Source organism: Phlebotomus papatasi, chromosome 2 (genome assembly GCF_024763615.1).
Source record: "Phlebotomus papatasi isolate M1 chromosome 2, Ppap_2.1, whole genome shotgun sequence".
NCBI lineage: Eukaryota > Metazoa > Arthropoda > Insecta > Diptera > Psychodidae > Phlebotomus > Phlebotomus papatasi.
Window position 1 is genome coordinate 6,096,425 of NC_077223.1, and position 19,717 is coordinate 6,116,141.

The following is a 19,717-nucleotide window of genomic DNA, read 5'->3' on the forward strand; positions in this document are numbered from 1 at the left end:
CATGATTCTTATCATACTCTTCCGCATCGCATTAGTTCGACGTCCACTGTTTCCTGCTGACAGACATTCTGCTCGTTTGCAGGATAAACACCAAGAAGACTCCGTGTGAACTCAAGGTAAGCATATAATGTAAAAGTATATAACAAAGGCAGGGAATAGAGACTACTTAATTGCTGATGTATCTCAATATTAAGTTAACTCCTGTGACGCATTGATCCTCCCATTATTTCAAGTTAATTGTCCGTATGAGCAGAAGAGGAAAGCTTTTGATTTGCAAATAGACAGCATATTTCTGCCTAGTCATATTACTTCATTTCTTGTCATTTTACATCATTTAACTACTATCCTTTGCCATTATGCTTTGTTAAGTGTCTTATTATGTATTTCTCAGTAGAGTAATATAAAGTTATAAATTTTAATTTACTAACGTATAGAACGCTCTTTAAAATTTTAATTTTAAGCTATTAACTCTTTCGCGTCCATAGGGTAATGTCATGACTCGGGGAAAAAAGTTTTTTTTGGGTATTTACATTAATTGAAATCTATCTGTTCGTGCACGACATCATAATAGAAGGATGTAAGATTCTTGGCTCATTTTCTCAAGACTCCAGTTAGATTTCAATTAGTGTAAATAGCCAAAAAGAAACTTTTTTCCCCGGGTCATATATGACCCTATGGACGCGAAAGAGTTAAAGGTAAAGACTTTTCTACCAAATTAATACGACATATACTCAGAATAAATATTGTTTATTTCACTTGTGTCTTGCACACCTGAAAATATGTTCCACATAAAATTATTTATTGATCCTACAAAAAGAGTGGTATAAAGCACTATAGCCTTGCGAAACGCTCGAACATGTGACTTTGAAACTAATAGTAAGTCAGTTCACAACTTAATGACCATGTCACATATGTATAAGATTAATATTAAGGATATTAAGATTAATACTGTCTGAACTGCGAGAATGCCAACAAAGGATAGCAAGTGTTTTATCTTGCCTCTCTCTTGTGTTTCGCTCGAAAATTGACTGAATCACAGTTGGCATACATGGAAATTTACTCGAATTGCCTGTAATACGATTCAGAAAGCAATTAATACGAACAGTAATATCTTACTCATCGTATTACTCCACTATAGTGTACTCTTTCTAACACATGTGATATTCTATTTGAAATTTTGGATACTATATACCTCTCTCTCCGGCTTTTCTTAATATTAATATTAATCTTAAAGAATCAAGCGATACTTTCATTTTTTTTAGGATTATATAGTTCAATTATGGGCCTCGAGTGGATCAGTGGATAGAGTAGTAGCTCTATGACTGCGAGGTCTGGGGTTCAAAGCTGAGCAGCAGCAGAAAAAGATTTCTCATGCCATATCGGCTTTGAATTCGTCCAGTGAATGAATGAATAGTAATGTCAATGGTGCATATTGGCAAAAAAAAAAAAAAAAGTGAACCGCCTAAAAACAATAGAGGCTGGTACGAAAACGAGTTTCGATGTGAAAGTGGTACTTCAATCGATACAAATATTCGCTGTCACTGATCCCAAACACACACCGAGAAGGGATGCTGTGATATAGTAACGGCACTGACTGCTCACAGAGCTGTGATATTGAGCGGCTACCCGTATCGGGGGATAAGATAGAATAGGAGTGGGGAAGCATAAGGGGCCCAATTGGTGGCCTGGATGCATCGGAATATCCGAAATGGAGAACTGACCCCTGGCAAAATCTTATCTTAGTTCAATTATGAATTGCCTATGTGCGCTTCATTTGAGGGAGAATTTCAAGATAACCCTTTACAAAGTAACCCCTTTACAAAGTATCAGTGTGGCCAGTGCAGTAATTTACCCGATCAGCCTTGAATATCTTCACTTTAGGTCCAACACTATTCACCGATCCATTGAGGTCGCTGTTTATTCGGAATGACCAAGCTAATAAATTTCTCGTCACGATTATAGTAAAACGAATGACACCCCAAAGATCGGTAATGCCCTAGACACACTTACGACTTAAGCCGAGAGACAGCTTAACGTAATTGTAATCAAAATAATAAACAGATTACATTTCCATCAGATTCTAACTAATCCGTCTCTCGACTTAAGGCGAGAAACGACTTAGTGGGAAACTGATGGGAATTTAATCAAAACATTATTTTGATTACAATTTTGTTAAGCCTTCTGGGCTTAAGTTGTAAGTGTGTTTAAGGCATAAACATTATTTGCCAAAATGTAGGCGTCTATCTCACTCTCTGTGGTAGAGCATTCGTATAGATAGCGAGAGGTCCCCAGTTCGATCCTGGGTGGAAACACACATTTTTTGTGTCTACTCTATGAAAAAATGAAGGATTTGGATATCACTCCCACAGACTGATTTATTTTCACAATGACTTGTCCTGATCGTAGGGGAGGGCTTAAGATACCCAGGTTAACAGGCCACGTTTGTCGATCTTTCGCCACTTCAGAAAGATGTTCGTGATCCATTCCAAGGCGTTCGATGGCAAGATCCTGATTTTTTTCAGCCGAGATCGACGCCTTCCTACAATGGCTTGCATGGCTTTTTCTGGGAAATCTCTTTTCGTGAACACGAAGAATTAGCTCTTCGAATCTTAACATCTCACGAACGGTTACATTCCTCACTCGATCTTGACGAGTGGTTCATTTATAACCACCCGAGTACACGGCAGCTTATACTCTCGATCTTACTCTTTGGGTGATTACCCAAATCTCTTAAACAAAAGTAAGAATAAGAATAGGAATAGTACAGGAATACGAAGAAGAATAAGAATAGGAATCATTACTGCAGAAGACTGAACGATCCGCAACGAGTGTCCACGACGACAAGATCCACGACCCCGACCACTCTGACCACTCTGACTGGTGCTAATAACATTTCGATGAAATGTTCAGTTTGGACAAATTTCAAAATATTACCCCAATATAAAAATATTGTTGGAGACTTTTCTAGTTTTTAATTCTACTTAAACGTCATCGGGCCACGCCACATGTAACCGGAAAGTCCGATCATCATTTTAGTGGCAGCAATGAACTAAAAAAAAGATCATTTACGGGTGCTTTACCGATTCCTTACCAATAAAGACCGATGCAGCCGGGTTCGAAATTTCAAGACCTTTCCAAAAAATCCAAATTTAACCAAATCAGTTGAAGAATAGGCCCTGCAAAGTAGTTAAATTTTTTCTTTCAAAAATTTAAGATGGTGATTTTTTTAGGTCATAGATATATTTAGATGAAATGTGCACCTGGACTACAGTGCCCGCTTCGTTATCCGGATGATTGGTAGACAATATGACAGATGTCCGAGTTATGCGACTCTTATCCTGACTAAATTGAAAAATGAGTGTGATTTTTCTTTTTTAGAAAAAGCGCTATAACTTTAAGAATAATTTATTTTCAGGTATAATATTCACAGGGAAAGTATAGGGTGTCAAGGAATGCCCGAAAAGCGAAATAAACGAATTATGCAAAAAAAAATCGATTTGTCCGGATTATATTCTGAATCAAGGAAAAATATTCAATTTTGCGTCAGAGAGTATAAAATAAAACAGCAAATGCTAATGCCCTTAATATATTAATAGTCAATATTATATAGAGAAAAATTAGGCAATTTCACGGAACTAAAGCATTTATGTAATTAAAGGTAGCTTACTCTTATAACTTTATATAAATTAAAATAATTGAGGAGTGCCTGTCACATTCTTCAATTGATTGCATAAAAGTGTATCCAAATTTCTGGTTTTCACCAATTTATGAACATTATTGCAGTTATTATTTGACAACCATGATAAGATTTTACTTACGGTTTTATGATGGATATATTAATTCTAAGAACGTTCCAAAAATGCTCCGGATGGATTTTTTTCTTAATTTATTCAACGTCTCGAAAATATAATATAAGATTTTTTTTTTGTAGAATTAGAAGAAAACTTTTAACGAAGATTAAAAAGACAAAATTAGAGAATTCTATGCTATTATAAATCATTTAGTAAACAAAAACATTACAGGATAATTCATTTTCATTGCTGAACACACATGCATACATAACCTCAAAATTATTTTAAATGTAACCGTCAATAACTCATCCGGATTACGCCGATCCGGATTAGAGAGCGGGCACTGTACTTCTAAAACATATCGAAAAATAAAAGAAATCGTACCAACTGAGCTATTAGAATCCACATGCTCTACTTGAATTGCTACACGACCTTAACCAATTGCTTTGTGCACTGCAATCGCTTATGCCCTAGACACACTTACGACTAAAGTCCAGAGACGACTAAGCTAGTTCATAGCCAAGTCAGTTCCTGACACACTACAAATGAAACTTAGCATTCACTGGTATCCACAAAACATAACTTTCGTGGGTTTTTATGCAGATATTTCTACTGAAATGCACTAATACTCCTCTGAAAATGAAACTATTTGTAATATCATGTCTCAGTACACGTCCAATAAAATTATTGTTAATTACAATTATTTGTGAGGTGGAAACTAACTCACGACTTAAGCCAATTTTGGCTATTCTAGTGAATAATTCTTGTTGTTATACGTGAATTGTCAAGTAAATTTACAAGTCGTTTCATTTTCAAAGGATTACTAGTGCATTTTAATAGAAATATCTGCATAAAACCCACGAAAGTTATGTTTTGTGAGTGCCAGAAAATGTTAAGCCTCGTTTGTAGTATGTCAGGAACTGACTTGGCTATGAACGAGCTTAGTCGTCTCTGGACTTTAGTCGTAAGTGTGTCCAGGACATTACTCTCAGGGCTACGAGATTTGGAAACGGTATGATGCGTACAATTGAACCGGCCGAAATACATAGACACTATGGGCTGCCGACTTAATTGTACGCACCATACCGTTTGCAAATCTTTCAACCCCGAGAGTAAAGGTCTCTACATATTGGGAGCAATTTTCGTCAAAAAATACTCTTTTGAATAAAATTGCTCGCAGTGCCGTTGGTGAAAACGTCAAAATGCTCTCAAAAAGGCATTTTTGACAAAAATTGCTCCCAATGTGTAGAGGCCTTAAGCGATTGCAGTGCACAAAGCAATTGGTTAAGGTTATATAAAAAGTCAAACAGAGCATGTGGGATCTAATAGCTCAGTTGTTGGTATAGCACTCGTATAGTATAGGAATTTTACCTATCTCCACTTGCTTTGATTGACGATGTACTCAAATATAATTAACTTGAACTAAAGTTCGTAAAATTCTCACTATATTGCTATTGTTTGATTAGATCATAAAAGGAATGAAGTGTTCGAAGCCACAGTATGTGCGAAGCTTGAAAGCCTTCCCTTACAGTTTTCTAGTCCTCGTGACACGTAATGCCTTAAGGGATAGAAAAAACATGAGCATTTAAATTGGCCAACCCTCCTTAAATTTATTCTTGATAACCTCCTAGCGGTGGCTTTACAAACTTTTAATGTTCTAGAAGACCGTAGCATATTACTTAATTTAGTTAATTTATCTGCCAAAAGGTCACTTAATTCTATTAATCCAGATGTAGAAAAAAAATAATGATTTTCTAGAATGATTTTTCAATTTTAATTTAAGGTTTGCCGAACGCCATTCTTCACCGATAGACTGAAGATAATGTTGAGGGACGAGACAGTGTACTGTGTATATTTGAATGAATTCAATTTGGTGTCCACAGCTTTTTCCCTTCAATGCTCAGAGGCGAAGGTATATAGTAACCTTTATTTTGACTCATAATCAAATTCCCATTAATAGACTTGGGAAATAATCTCTTTATGCTGCGGAAGGGTGGGATCGCTCTGGGTGGTATTCATTTCCATTCAATAACTTTGTTTATTTATTTTTTCTGCTGACACAGAGTTGGTATGAGGCTCTCGAGAAAGCTCGTCAACTCTATACGCGACTGAAGCAGGGCCAGAAAAGCTGCATTGATGGTAAGAGTATTGGGCAGAGTGTTAAAAATTCTCCCAAATCAGCAGGGAGCAGTCAAAGGTATTTTATATTGGTGATTCATGAGAAATGGAGACTAATTTAATTCTACCTACACGTTTTCCCAATCATTTCAGTGGCTCCATGGAATTGAATGAATTAAGAACTGTTTCAGTGGATATTGAGAGAGCGAATTCCATGTCAAGTGAGGAGGGTGGTACAGGGACAAAGCCTAAATTGTTAAACTTACCTAAAAAACCTCACTCTAGCAAAGTTAATAGTCCAGTGTTGTTTGAAGTGAAACAGAGTGATAATAAGGGACAGAGTATGCCAGATTTGTATTCCAGTTTTGTCAGCCAAAGCAGTAGTAATACCCTCTTGGTACCAGGAACTTCCGCAGCACATGGTAGCCTTTTGTCTACCAGCTACCGCGGAATTTCCTATCCACCTCCCTCTCCCACAAGGTAAGTCTCTAGGGTGGATTAACCACTTTTCGCAACTTTGACAAAATAATTTGATACATCGAAGAACATTCTGTGTACTGTTCTTATATATTTATGTAATTTTAAACAAATATTCACAACCAAGGGGTAGATAACTGTACTGCTCACGGTCCACTTTTAGTGTCGATGTAATGATCTTTTGTAAAAAGGGGTGGAAAAGCGTCCCAGACTTTGCGAAATGCTCGAACTCATGACTTAGATGCTATACCTCAAAAGTACTTTCGCATCATTTATTATTTGCCGGTTCTCAACTGATTTTAACCGATTCATAAATCATTCAAAGGATCCTCCAAAATAGTTTTAAAAGTAATAGGATTGATTTTCAGATAAAATTTCTTTATCGGTTATGAACCGATTCATTACCAGTTCAGAACCGATTGAAACCGACTCAGTTTTATAGAAAATTCCACGACCTTTCCAACGGACCCAAATATGATCCCATAGCTTGATAAATGCGTTCTATATTGCACGCCTGAGCTAAAAGAAAAGCCGAATTGAATTTGGTGGTGCCTGTTGGTATACTTCGAAATGCCGCGAATATTCACGTAGAGAAAGTGAGAGATTCTTTAATGTGAAAATTGTTTAATACCTTAGAGTTGTCATTTTCACAAGAAAATCCTTTAAAAAATTTAGTTGAATTACAGTTATTGTGAATAATTGTCGATATTACAACAAAAAATTTGTGATGAAATTTCAAGCTGGAAGACTCATATTCTTTTGAGCTGTCCCAAAATTCAGGAAAGGTTTGAGAAAAACCCTTTTGTATAACACTATTTTGGTTAATAAGGAATGCAAAAGTACATATTACAAGAAGAGACACGACCTGCTAATAAGGATAAAATAGAGAAGAAAATATTTTGTCGCATTTTAGAGATTTTTTTCAACCGCAGCGCCGCCAGACGTTTGTCAAGTGAGTTATTTGTGTCTCTATCTCTCTCTCACAGTTGAATTGCGCGCGATTTAAGAACTTTCCATTTAAAGTGATATTTGCATTTAATTTCTTTGAATTTCTGCAAAGATTCAAGTAAAAATATGTGTAGTGAACAGCTATCCATCTTCAGACAAAGATATCAAGAAGACAATTTTTTTCTATACGAGTTTTTATGTCTGTTATGTGTTTTTGGCGCAAAAATATTATATTTATCATGTCACCGTGAATGAGCGGAATTAGTGTTACCAGTATGGCTATCTGTAATTTCCATTAAAATTATCAACACAAAATTTACGATATTACACGATTTTTAACGAGCACAGGTCTGCTCTAGTGTTTCTTTAACCTTTGAGCTTGAAAAACCGTTGTTAGAAATGATTCAACGGTATTTTCGTATATGGACGAAATATCCGCCTAGGTAATCTCTAAAGTAACCTCTAAATCTTTTCACGAAGTTTGTTTAGGATTATTAGGATTTTCCGATGATTATGGAAACTCTCTCGTGTTATAAGAGTTCTCTTGAAGTCCTAAACATTTCGAGAATTCTTGGGAATGGGTCCCGGTCAAAATCCCGTAAACTAACTAAAATACCGGGAACCGAAATCTCGAACGCCAAAATCTCGAAAAGCCAAAAACCCGAACGGTAAAATTCCGAATGTTTAAAATCCTGAAAGGACGAAATTATCCAAAGGACAATGCGTAAAAGAATTTTCCTTTGCTTTCAACAAGCACGGGTGCAATCGTGAAAGTAGGTATAATACTTTTAAGAATTCGGGATTTTGGAATCCGAGACTTTAAAGTAATGGACCAAAATGCCAAAAAGCCAAATTCCGAAAGGAGCTAAATCACAACCCAAATAACATTTTATTTCCATATAGAAAATCTTCCAAATATCGTCAAAATACTTTCGACAGATCCAGGTCAGATAATTTTCCATTAATTTGGAAATTATTTTGACCAAATTTCTAGTTTTTGCAATTGGAAATATTTTTGACAAAATAATTTCCAATTTATAGCTACTCGAAAAATTCTCGAAACTTTTTCTTCCAATTTCTTACCATTTTCCCATTCTTCTTTTTCCTAGCTTTTCTGTCCAGTTTCTTAGTCTTGTTCTTGATGCTAGAAGGATAAACAAATTTATTGTTATTGAGTGTGAAAAGTTCTGCGTTAAGCTAAAATTCTGAATTCTTCAACTATTGTTTTGGAAATTATGATACACATTATTCTTCATATAATTTTGTTCCTTTCAGCGTTTAAATCATTCGGGATTTTGGCTTCCGAGTGGTTTTTAGCTTTACGAGATTTAGGCTTTTCGGAATTTTGACATTTCTGGATTTTCGCCTATTCCGAATTTGACCTTTTTTGGGATTTTGGCCCATTCGGAATTTTGGCCCAATCGGGATTTTGTTTCTTCAGCTTTGTGGGATATTAGCTTTTTGGGATGTCGTTGTTTGGTACTTTGGCTTTTCGAATTTTGATCGGCACCGTTTCGGAACATCTCAAGGTTACCAAAGGACCACAGAGAGTAGATTTCCAAAAAGTTTCCAGATTTCTGAAAGCTCTCAAAAATAACGTTTTTGGCAGTATTCAAATTAGACAAAGTTATGCCTTCGGCACATCTTTTATATCAGGAAAATTTCATAAAGTCAAAATTCACAACCCTTTCCTTCTTAAAATATTTTCATACGTCTATCCTACTCTTTCGCACTCTTCTTCTTCTTTTGAACACCACACCAAATTAAATTATGTTCAGTATAAATTTGACACCGAAAGAATGGGATAGACTTATGCAAATCTTTTGAGAAGAAAAGTGAAATGAAATTTGACCTTGTAGGATTTTACTGATCTAAAAGGTGTGCTGAAGATATTAAAAACTTTTTTCTAAAATGTATATTTAAGTAGCTTTATACAAGAATCATTGAAAAAAGTAAGTCTACGTGTTGTAACATTTTTTACTATGAAGCTATACAATCAATTCCGGTATTATGTACATTTTCTGGACCGAAAAAAACTAGCCAAATGGCATTATGCATCGAGAAAATTTGCATACCCGTAGGCGATTTGTTTTGAATGCAACGGTCGTAGAACGAAATTTTGCGCTAAGTAAAAGTAGTCAGAGCAAAAAGATTCAACTGTTTAAAACAAATTCATCAACAAACAGTACTCTTTGGCCAGAGTTGTTCAATAAATTGTTAGAATATTTAAAATTTTTAATAATAATTAATAAAAAAATTAAACAATTTACTGAAGAATAAGCATATAAGCAATAAGCAATTGTCTTTCAAAAGTAGGTAATCTTGCATAATTGTATGTGTATAATCTCGTCAGGTGCATAATCCCGAAATGCATAATTCCGGGACTGAATGTAAAATGTTTTTAATATTCTTTTTTTTTTAATTCTACAAAAACATAATTGTGAATCAAAGGAAAGATTCTGTATTTTAAAAGATTTTCAGCTGTGATAAGATTACCGAGGTGACGAAAAATAGGGGGGAGGTGGGCTGCAAAATTTTGCATTTGAGGAAAATGCTATTTTTATTTAAGTTTTTTTTTGTGACAAACTAAATGAAGATTGTTTGTGTATATCCGTCTTCAGTAAATTACTGTTTCTGATAATCGTTTTGCAAAAAATGTGATAATAATAATCTTTTCTGTTAAAGTGGCGATAAGTGGTCAATTCACCCTAAGATTTTCATAAATGCAATACAAAATTAACAATATTTAAATCAATAGGGCAACTCTTAAGCGTGGTCTAGCCTTTTCTTTTACAACCAAAAACCCTCCGCTCGTGAAAACAAAGCATATCACGTCACAGAACAACCTCAATTGTGATCAAATGCCGGGAACATCGGTTGGAAATATGCAACAACTTCAGAATCGAAGGGATCACTTAGAACTCATCGAACAGTGCAGTCATCGAGGTAGTGTACAAGAAAGTGAACAACGAAATGATCAAGATCGTTCCCGGAGTTGTGGACATAGCCCAAAGCGGGATAATAGCGCTTCATCCAATGTCTCTGTGGAATGTGATGGTCTGGAGAGCACGGTATGAAGAAGACCAAATTTTAAAATCATTGGCCTAATGTTTTATCCCAGAAAAACCATTATACGTATCATTAGACACAGTAGTACCCTCTAACACATTCCACCCTTTTTATACTTGTCATCAAAAGTGACCAAATACAAGACCCCCTCTATTTAATTAGTCCTAAAATTAACTAAAATTGTGTGAAAATTTCCTGAAGGCAAGAAACTTTTTCCCAACGGGGTTTCTTCACTTTGGTCACAATAATATTTGATCAGTAAATTTTTTTAATGAAAGTAGTTAAAATTAAATGGTCAGTGATATTTTAATTATATTTATTTTCGATAAAATGTAATTTATGTAATTTATAAATCAATTTTGTTTTTGACAGTATTTTGAGAAGGCTATTACAGAAATTATTCTTCACAAAATGGAAAAAAAATCCAAGAATTTTGCATTATTTTATAAATTTTTAGGGGAAGTGGGGTGCTTTGAAATTGAGCTTTTTTCTCCTATTTTTAAATGGATTTGAGCCATATCATGTTGTAATACAGTTTGAAAGCCCAATTTCAAAGCTACCTCAGTTCCCCCTATAACATTCCAATTTATTTCCAGCTATCGTATAATTTTATTTTTTCTTTTTAGCTGAGATTCTTTTTTATAATCTCAGCTTTTATGATCCTAGTTTTTATTATTGTCCAAATTGGGTGAAATATTGTTCAAAGTGAAAGAGCCTTTGTTGGAAAATGGTTACTTAATGAAATAAATGCATATATTAAAAAAAAACTACGCTATCACACTAGAATTTTTTTACATTTTTTTTTTAAATGAATTTAGCATTAAAACTTTGAAAACAACTTAAAATTTATCACAGTCTAGAAGCATTTTGTGAAAAATTTGTGAAAGTCTATTAACTCAACTGATTCTTAATGCAAAATAACGCATAGGAGCAATTAATGTGAAAATTAAATTGAATTTACAAATTGAAAAATCCTAGTGTGATGGCACAGAAATACTACCACATTTATAATAAAAAAGAAACTGAGAATTACAGGTACGCGTCAATAATAAAGTATCATCTAAATGTCTAGCATATTTTCTCTATTCTACACATAAAAGTGAAGAAAAATTTAAAATACCAGAAGTTAGATTATCGAACGGACTATCTGCATTTCCTATGTATATGCAGTTGCGAATGAATGTGAATACAAAGAACATACAGTTAAGCCAATTGCTAATTCAACCGACTCTATAGGAGAGAGCGAGGCTAGATTAGAAAAGGGGCTATCAATGGGTCTAACGATTAAAATAGTAAATGAAGTGGAAGAGCATCACAACTTTAGTAAATGAAGAAAGTTGTTATCCGATAAGAAATAAGAAAAATTCTAGTTTACACTACATTAAATAATTCGTTATTGTTTATACGTAAATATATTTACATTGCCCTCCCGAAGTATAGACTTAAGTGCAAAATTCCTTATACAGCATGCTTGCAAATTATTCTAAAACATATCGTAATTAAATTACTACTTCTAGGCCCCCATGGTGCAAATTCGTTACATAATTATTAAATAACAACCTTTATTTTAACAAAATTTAATAAAAAGTTACGATTTGTTGAAGCTTTTTCATAAGTAAAGTTGATGTAGGTAGTTGTTTAATTTTTTTTTTTAATTATAAATACACAAGCAAAGCATCCCAACTTTGCTAATAAAATAACTAATTTTGCACTTTAGAAGTATAGTATCGACCAAAAATTTTTAACAAAAAATCCGGAAATCGGGTGAAATGGAAATAATAATAAGAAAAATACCTTTTAAAATTTTTGTTTTTGTCTGTAATCCATAATTATTGTTGATGCATTTCAAAAATTTATTTTATTTAATATCGTATCAAAAATATTGTTTTCCAAGAATTAATCGTTTTTATCGGCTAAAAGTTTCTGGTCACATTTGAAAAACTTAGTTAAGTTACTTTGAAAAATAGATCATGGGACAGGATAGCGATCAGATCAGTGAGATGTTTCTAAGGTTACTATTCTCAAAGCCCCATGCACCATCACGCTCTTACTTCATTGCCGTTAATCCAGGAGTACAGGATCCGGAAAATCCTGTACTCCGGAATTGGATAGAGAGAACTTTGATTAAAAGGTTACCACAAAAAAGTATCATAACCCGTAATACAGTTCATACAGTTCCTACAGTTCTCCTTTTCGAATTATACTGCCGTTCGAATTTAAAATCTGAGCGTAAAGGTGCGTATAGTCTGAAAGATTCGAAATTAAACAAAGAAAACTTTATTTTCAGACACTCCCACTACCAAAGACTTCCAAGCACTTCATTTTCAGCTGTACACCACTTACGACCCTAATATCTTATCCTTAGGTCAGTTCTCTCTGATATACCTTCGAATCGATACAGAACTTTCAAATCGGAAAGAACTCTCAAATCGGGAAGGTTATTACTCAACGAGAGATTTTTTTGCATGGTCTTTGGGTGTTTACTGGTGTACTAGCGATTAACTCAATTAATAAATCATAAAAAAAACATTTAAAAACCGAAAATTGGAAAAGAAGTGCGCTTTTTACATCTAACATCTAACATGAGTTACAAGCATACGGATAAATCAAAAGTGTAAATACGAGAAAGATATATCATTTACGGATACTTAACCAGTTCATTACTGATTTGAAGGCCTTTCCAAAAAATCAAAACTTCATCAAATCGGTAGAAAATAGGCTCTTCAAAGTAGTTAAACTTTTTCCTTAAAAAAATTCAAGATGGTTTTTTTTTAGATTATACGTATTGGACGAAATGTTCATCTGGACCACCTCCAAAACCTATTCAAAAATAAAAGAAATCGTATGAGCTGTTTTCGAAATAAACCGAAAAAACACGGTTTTGAAGGTGATGGACGGGGGTAGAGAAAAAGGAAGAAAAAAAACGTCTGAAGATATTGTTTATTTTTTTTATTGCGGGTCACCGAAGGCCGGAAGTTGATATCTTTTTCCGTTTAAGCTCCAGGACGGTGACAAATTGAAAAGAAGTTGATTACACAACCGCTCTCTCTTTGAGTTCGAGCAGTGATAATAACTTTTAATTTACATTTTGCTTTTATGACTTTTATGTGTAGAAAAGAGGCAAATATTCCGCAAATTAATAGATGTTAAATCATAAACGAATGTAAGCATTCTTGTCATATATTTATTTGTTATCAAGCGGTGCTAATTCATAGCAAAAGACACATATTTTCACCAATTTTTTATACACAATATCATACAATGAAGAGATTTTAAAATATAATGCTTAAATTGTAATACAAACTTTCTGTTGTAATATAGGTAGTACAATATATTTTTTAGTCTAAAAATATCTTACCTAATTATGTTTATGAGGGCTAAGTATCAAAAGTTCAGTTATTAGAAAACATGGGTAATTTGAATTGAGATGAATGTAAATACTTTAAGAGACATCCTATACAAATTCTAAAAAAAATATAGAACATTTCAGATAGATTAAATTTTTTTTACACATGGGTTATTAAGTCTAAAATTTGGGAACCTGACATGACGTTTTTATTTTTGTGTTCGAATACTCCTTGTGTATTTTTTAATAGCAAAAAATCAATAATTCGTTATCCAAGTGACAAAATTTTCATGAAGGTAAGATATAGGGTAAGATGAAGTAATTTGGAATTTATGTCTAAATTGAAATTTTGATATTTCCTAACAGTTTTAGATGGCAAAAGGAAAAAAAAACAACGAAGAAGTACTCTCGAATGTAAAGTCTTTTGCTTCTTCGTGGTTTTCTTTTTCCAACATTTCAAACAGTGAGAAAATCTCAAAATAGGCATGATTCTAAATTACCTCATCTTGTTAACTTAGAACAGTAAGTAGTAAACCGTTTAATACATTTTTTTTTAAAACAGAGGCACCAGCAGAACTGTAATTTTCATTATAAATCGCTTAATCCAATTTCTTCCATGAAAACGCACTGCGCAAGAATAAGGTAAGTCAATCTCAATATAATGTAGAACAGCGCTCAACGGCTCTATTTGAATTTAAAAATAGTCCCCTATAAAGTAGTATTATAGTCACCTTCGTATCTATGCTCGCTGGGATAGTAGTCGTTACTTTAGGTGTAACGTCTTGAGGAGGGCTATGCGCATGTCTATTCCTTTCAGTCTCTCGCCGATCGTCAAAGAGTGCGTTTGGGGTTGCGCTGGGGTTAGCCCTCCAATGAGTTACTATAATTCTCCCGCGAGTTCTAGAATACACGTTGGTGACTCGGTCGCGATTTAATTAATAATCATCCGGTTTAGTTGGGTTTTCTACAATAAGTAAATCAAAGACAATAAATCGACCACTCAGAATAAGAAATGAATAACTCGCAGTAGGCAAATTTTACAAGAGAATGATTTGAAACTAAGATTTTACATGCGGAGTATAGGATTCTTGAGATTTAAAATCTCTATAACTTTGAAAATAATTATCTTTCAAGTATAATATTCACATGGAAGGTAGAGAGTATAAAAAAGTATCCAAGAAGCGAATATTAACGTTTTTTGCAAAAAAGAAAAATCGAGTTGTTTGACTTATATTCTGAGTGAACGAAATATTTTCCTGATATTCTATTTAACTCAATAACATTCATTAACCCTATTAGAAACCGCTTTATAATTTCAGTATGATTTTTGAACTAGTCCTTTTCAATTTTTTTTCAAAATTTTTGTCTTAAAATGGAGATGTGATAAAATATAAATTTAGTAAGTCAAGTATTTTGCAGCAATATATACTCTTCGAAATTCTTCTTATACCCAACGCACATAACTTTTGTCTTGCAAACATGTTTTCAAAATTTCCTATGAGAGAGAGCGAGATAACTAGATCTCAGTTTCATTCACTCCCACTGAAACGTACAAAAAAGTGTTGACAAAACAAAAGTTATTATGAGTTGTGTATTATGCCCAACGCACAATAACTTTTGTTTATAAACATGTTTTCAAAATTTCCCATGAGAATGAGCGAGATGACTAGATCTAGATCTCACTCACTCTCGCTAAAATGTCAAGAACTTTTTTACAAAACAAAAGTTATTGTGCGCTGGGCATTACAGTTGAATTTAAAATAATAATAATAATCAGTAATAAATATTTCAAAAAATTATGCTCAGCGCACAATAACTTTTGTTTCGCAAATATGTTTACAACATTTTCTATGAGAGTGATTCACTCTCAGTGAAAAGTCAAAAAAAGTTTACAAAACAAAAGTTACTGTGCGCTGGGCATTATGCCAACGAATAATAACTTTTGTAAACATATTTTTGACATTTCAATGAGAATAAGTGAAACCCATATATCTAATTATCTTTCTCACTTATATAGGAAATTTTGAAAACATATTTACAAAACAAAAGTTATTATGCGTTGGGCATAACAAAAAGGAATGTAGATTTTTGCTTGGAAGAATACTACGGAAAGGACACTTGAATATAAAATGATTTTTATAAGACTTATAGGACTTAATAGAAACGTTACTTTTTATAAGAAATGATCTATCATCAAAAGGAATACAATATAAAAGTGTACATGCCATTTATTTCTAAAAGATTCTCTAGTTCCTAAAATGTATATATGACACTGAATCACTTCACGTCCTTTCTTATTTATAACACCTTATCAAATTAATGTCATTGTCTGCACCGAGAAAACTAAGATGGTAATATTTATTAACCTCCATACAAACTTTTAATATACGGATAGTAAAAAAAAATCACCCAGCACACGGTATATTAAATCGGACAGACACAAATCGTAGAATATACATACTCGTCTTTAAAATTTACTATCCTATGGTTAGTAAAATCTAATAGTCTGGTGGTAAATGACTTTTTACCTTTAAAATTTCACGTTATCAATAGAAATTAATAAGACTTATTTCCTTTAGAATCAAATTCTCTTTATGGGGAGTCTCCTGATATTTCCAAGTCTCTATCTATAACCGTTTGGCTTCCAGAGCTGGCGGCAACCGGACGGACAGACGGATAAACAGCGTGATGCCAAAAAACTTGAAACTTCAGATTTCCAAAATTCTACCAAAATCGAAGGATTAGGGAAGGGTGGGGCAGTTTCACGCAGTTGAAATTTTTATCACGACTCTTTTCCAAAACGAATATAAATCATATTCAAACTTACGTCATTTTCTTTTGAGTATTGACTATCTGAAAATACACGTGAAAATTCCTTAATAATTATTTTTCAACCTAACAAACTATATTTTGGGAAGTAATGGATGAAACTACCCCACCCTCAAATATATATACTGCTCTGCCTATGCAGTCTGCGCAGTAAAAATGCCAGATTTCACTATTTCCTCCGGTTTTTCTTCTTTTAATTACAAAAACACTCATGAAAATTGCATTTTTGGATATTTTTATATCACACGTGTATTACGATCTACACATTATCCACCAATCATTTTAAAATATCAAACATTAAGCAAGCTTAGTTGCTTTCTTCTTTTCTAAGAAAAAATTCAAAAAAAGCTAATTTTTGGCCTCCTACTTCAGACTCCCGCCTTCAGTTATGGAACTGTGCTTTCCACGAAGTCTTTGTTTTTTGAGCTACTCTTTTTGGTATTTTGCATTTACAGAACCATTGGAAAATGTTACGACATTTTCCATCTTATTATCCTAGGATACCTCACAAGATAAACTTCAGGTAAGACACATACGTAAATTAAAGTAGAAAGATTTATGTCTAAGATAAAAGTGTTTATTCAGAAATTAATATACAGATTTTTAGAAATTATAGCACTAATATATCACAGTCGTTAGCTTAGTAACGGTTAAGTAAAACAAGAATGAGATACTTAAACAGACTTACTGAGCCCCATTGGTCTTGAGTATCCATTCTCCTTTTGAATTTGAATTAAAAGTTTTTGTATAAATTTAAATTTTTCAAATTACATTGAATTATGGCATAATATAGAAAGCCCAGTTAAACTTATCAACAGACAAAATAGATAAAATTGACTTAGGAAAAAGGTCATTTTTTTTTATCTATTGCACCATTTTTAACGATGTAGAATACAAATGCAAGGTCTAGCAATATATTATAGTATTCTAGAATGTATGTAGCATTCTAGAAAGTTCACTTAGAGTTGAAGAAACGTGAGGGTGGATTAGTTGTAAAACGGTGGCAGGTAAAATCCCGAACGCCAAAATCCCTATTTGCCCCATTCGGGATCTTGGCGTTCGGGATTTTGACCGGTACCCGTTGTAAAATCTACTTTTTTTTATAACACGTATTGTGTTGATTTTATTCATTCTATTGCAAGTAAAAGAGTAGAAAAATGTTTAATCGTTTTTTAAATTTATATATTTTGTAAGTCTTATTTTTCCACTGTGTGGTCTATGTTTCTGAATAATAATATCATGAACTCTTACTTACTTTCAGCAATTACAATAATATTTTTGCATTAACACTAAACCTACTAAAGACTGGTCAAATTGACCGGTTTATAAAAATTTAATATTAGGGTGAATGTCCTAATTCAAAACCATTTCCAGACGCTTTAACTTTGACAGAAGATTCAACACGTTAAGTTCAAGTAACGTTAAGTTTCTGAAGGCAATTACACAAATTTGCTCCTTGATTCTTCTGGAATGCTACTGTTTAGTGATTTTTTTTAAAAATATAATTTGAAAACTTCCTAAATACAAGAAAAATACGTGAGTGCAAAATGATTCTATTGGAAACAAATTAATCCAAATGGAGACAAGGGAAATTTTCTAATTGGAGACAAACAGTGTAATTGAAATCGCGACGAAAAGCTTCCAAAGCCTTCTTGAGTTGCTCTTGAGTGCAGGATTTCTTCCTATTCCTGGTCTTTTCTGCCTTCCCATCTAAAACAATAAGAAAATCTCCCCAAAAAATCATATTTCCGGGGTTTCCTATTGAAGCATTTGCAGACACTTCAGAAAAACCCTTTTTGTTCACGAAATAAGTAATTATTTCATTTGAAAACTTCACGTACCGTTAACAATAAAGATTAGCACTCCATTTAACGAAAATTAGTCAGAAATATGACATAAATATTAAACAAAACGAATAAACAACAGTCACCTTATTGTGTTTTTCATTGGAAAACATGGTCGATCGATGAAAAATTCGATGGTGAAAAGGTACACTGTTAATTTTTCTAAGAAATTAACAAATTAAAATTTGTGAATATGAATGGATTTCCACTTTACTTGGAGCAAAATTAAATAAATAATGAAACAGTGGTATAGAAAATTATATAAATAAATAATTTAGTACTGTATTTATCATGGAAAAAATGACGTTTCCATTTGGAATAGCGAAAAATTTCCATTTGGAGCAGGTTTTGAATTAGCTTAATTTACCCTAGCACAGGGAGGTGGCATTAGCTCTAAAAATGCGACCAGTTTTAGTGCAAATTTTTTCCTGTTTTTGTACACATTTCATGAGATATCTCCGAAACTACGTAGGTAGCCAATTTTGGGTTTTCGGTTGCCTATTCTATGTTAAAGTGGCTTTTATTTTCTATTTGTATTATTTGCTAATTCATTCTACAATACCCTACCACATATTTAAACGGTACAATATGACTATCATACTTTATGACTTTTTTAAAATATGCATGTAATATATTTTTCAGTGTTTAAATTTTAATTTTTTTCTTCTTTTCAAAGAAAAATTTGTTGAGTATCTTACTTACCGCGGTCTGTTATTGACCGAGTGTACTAGGAAAACCGTCCAAAAACGGTCGGCAGGTTTAGTATTAAACAAAATTTGTAATATTAGGTATCAATGCTTTATTAAACAAATAACTGCCATAAATCTTATCAGAAAGGCCGCCACTGCGAATATTTAAGGTAATTTGTATATAAGAAATTGCTGTTATTAATATTTTATAGACGTAGACGGTAGACATAACTTTTAAAAGTCCTTGCAGTAGTCTTATAAAGAAATTAATATACATCAAACAGATAATTTATTGGAAGTTGGTCAGTTCAAGTACAGAAAACTATTGAATATTGTAATTATTTGCCCAGACATCAACTTTGCTTTAAGAAAAAAAATTAAGAAAATGCGGTATTCGAAGACTGACAATCTTCTCCTACATAATCCTTATGCAATTTAAATCCCTAAGTAACAATCTTGGAATGTCGCGTCGGTAGGATACAAAGATAAACATTTTTATTATCCTTGATGATTTTTTAAACATTACAGAATCAGAATTGCGCTTTATTTACACAAATGTATCTATCATAATAAATACAGTAATATTCACTGTACACTTAAATACAG

At 33.1% G+C, this 19,717-nt stretch overlaps 1 protein-coding gene across 1 annotated transcript in view; it reads left to right on the forward strand.

Moving 5' to 3' along the window:
• Positions 1-13,898, forward strand: part of LOC129802254 (pleckstrin homology domain-containing family G member 5) — a 94,024-nt gene extending 80,126 nt beyond the window's left edge. The window contains exons 9-13 of the mRNA XM_055847937.1: positions 36-116; positions 5,575-5,703; positions 5,855-5,988; positions 6,063-6,389; positions 10,093-13,898. Coding sequence (XP_055703912.1) covers positions 36-116; positions 5,575-5,703; positions 5,855-5,988; positions 6,063-6,389; positions 10,093-10,411 — 990 coding nt within the window. The 3' untranslated portion in view covers positions 10,412-13,898. The remainder of the gene's footprint in view (positions 1-35; positions 117-5,574; positions 5,704-5,854; positions 5,989-6,062; positions 6,390-10,092) is intronic.
• The last annotated feature ends 5,819 nt before the right edge of the window (positions 13,899-19,717 follow it).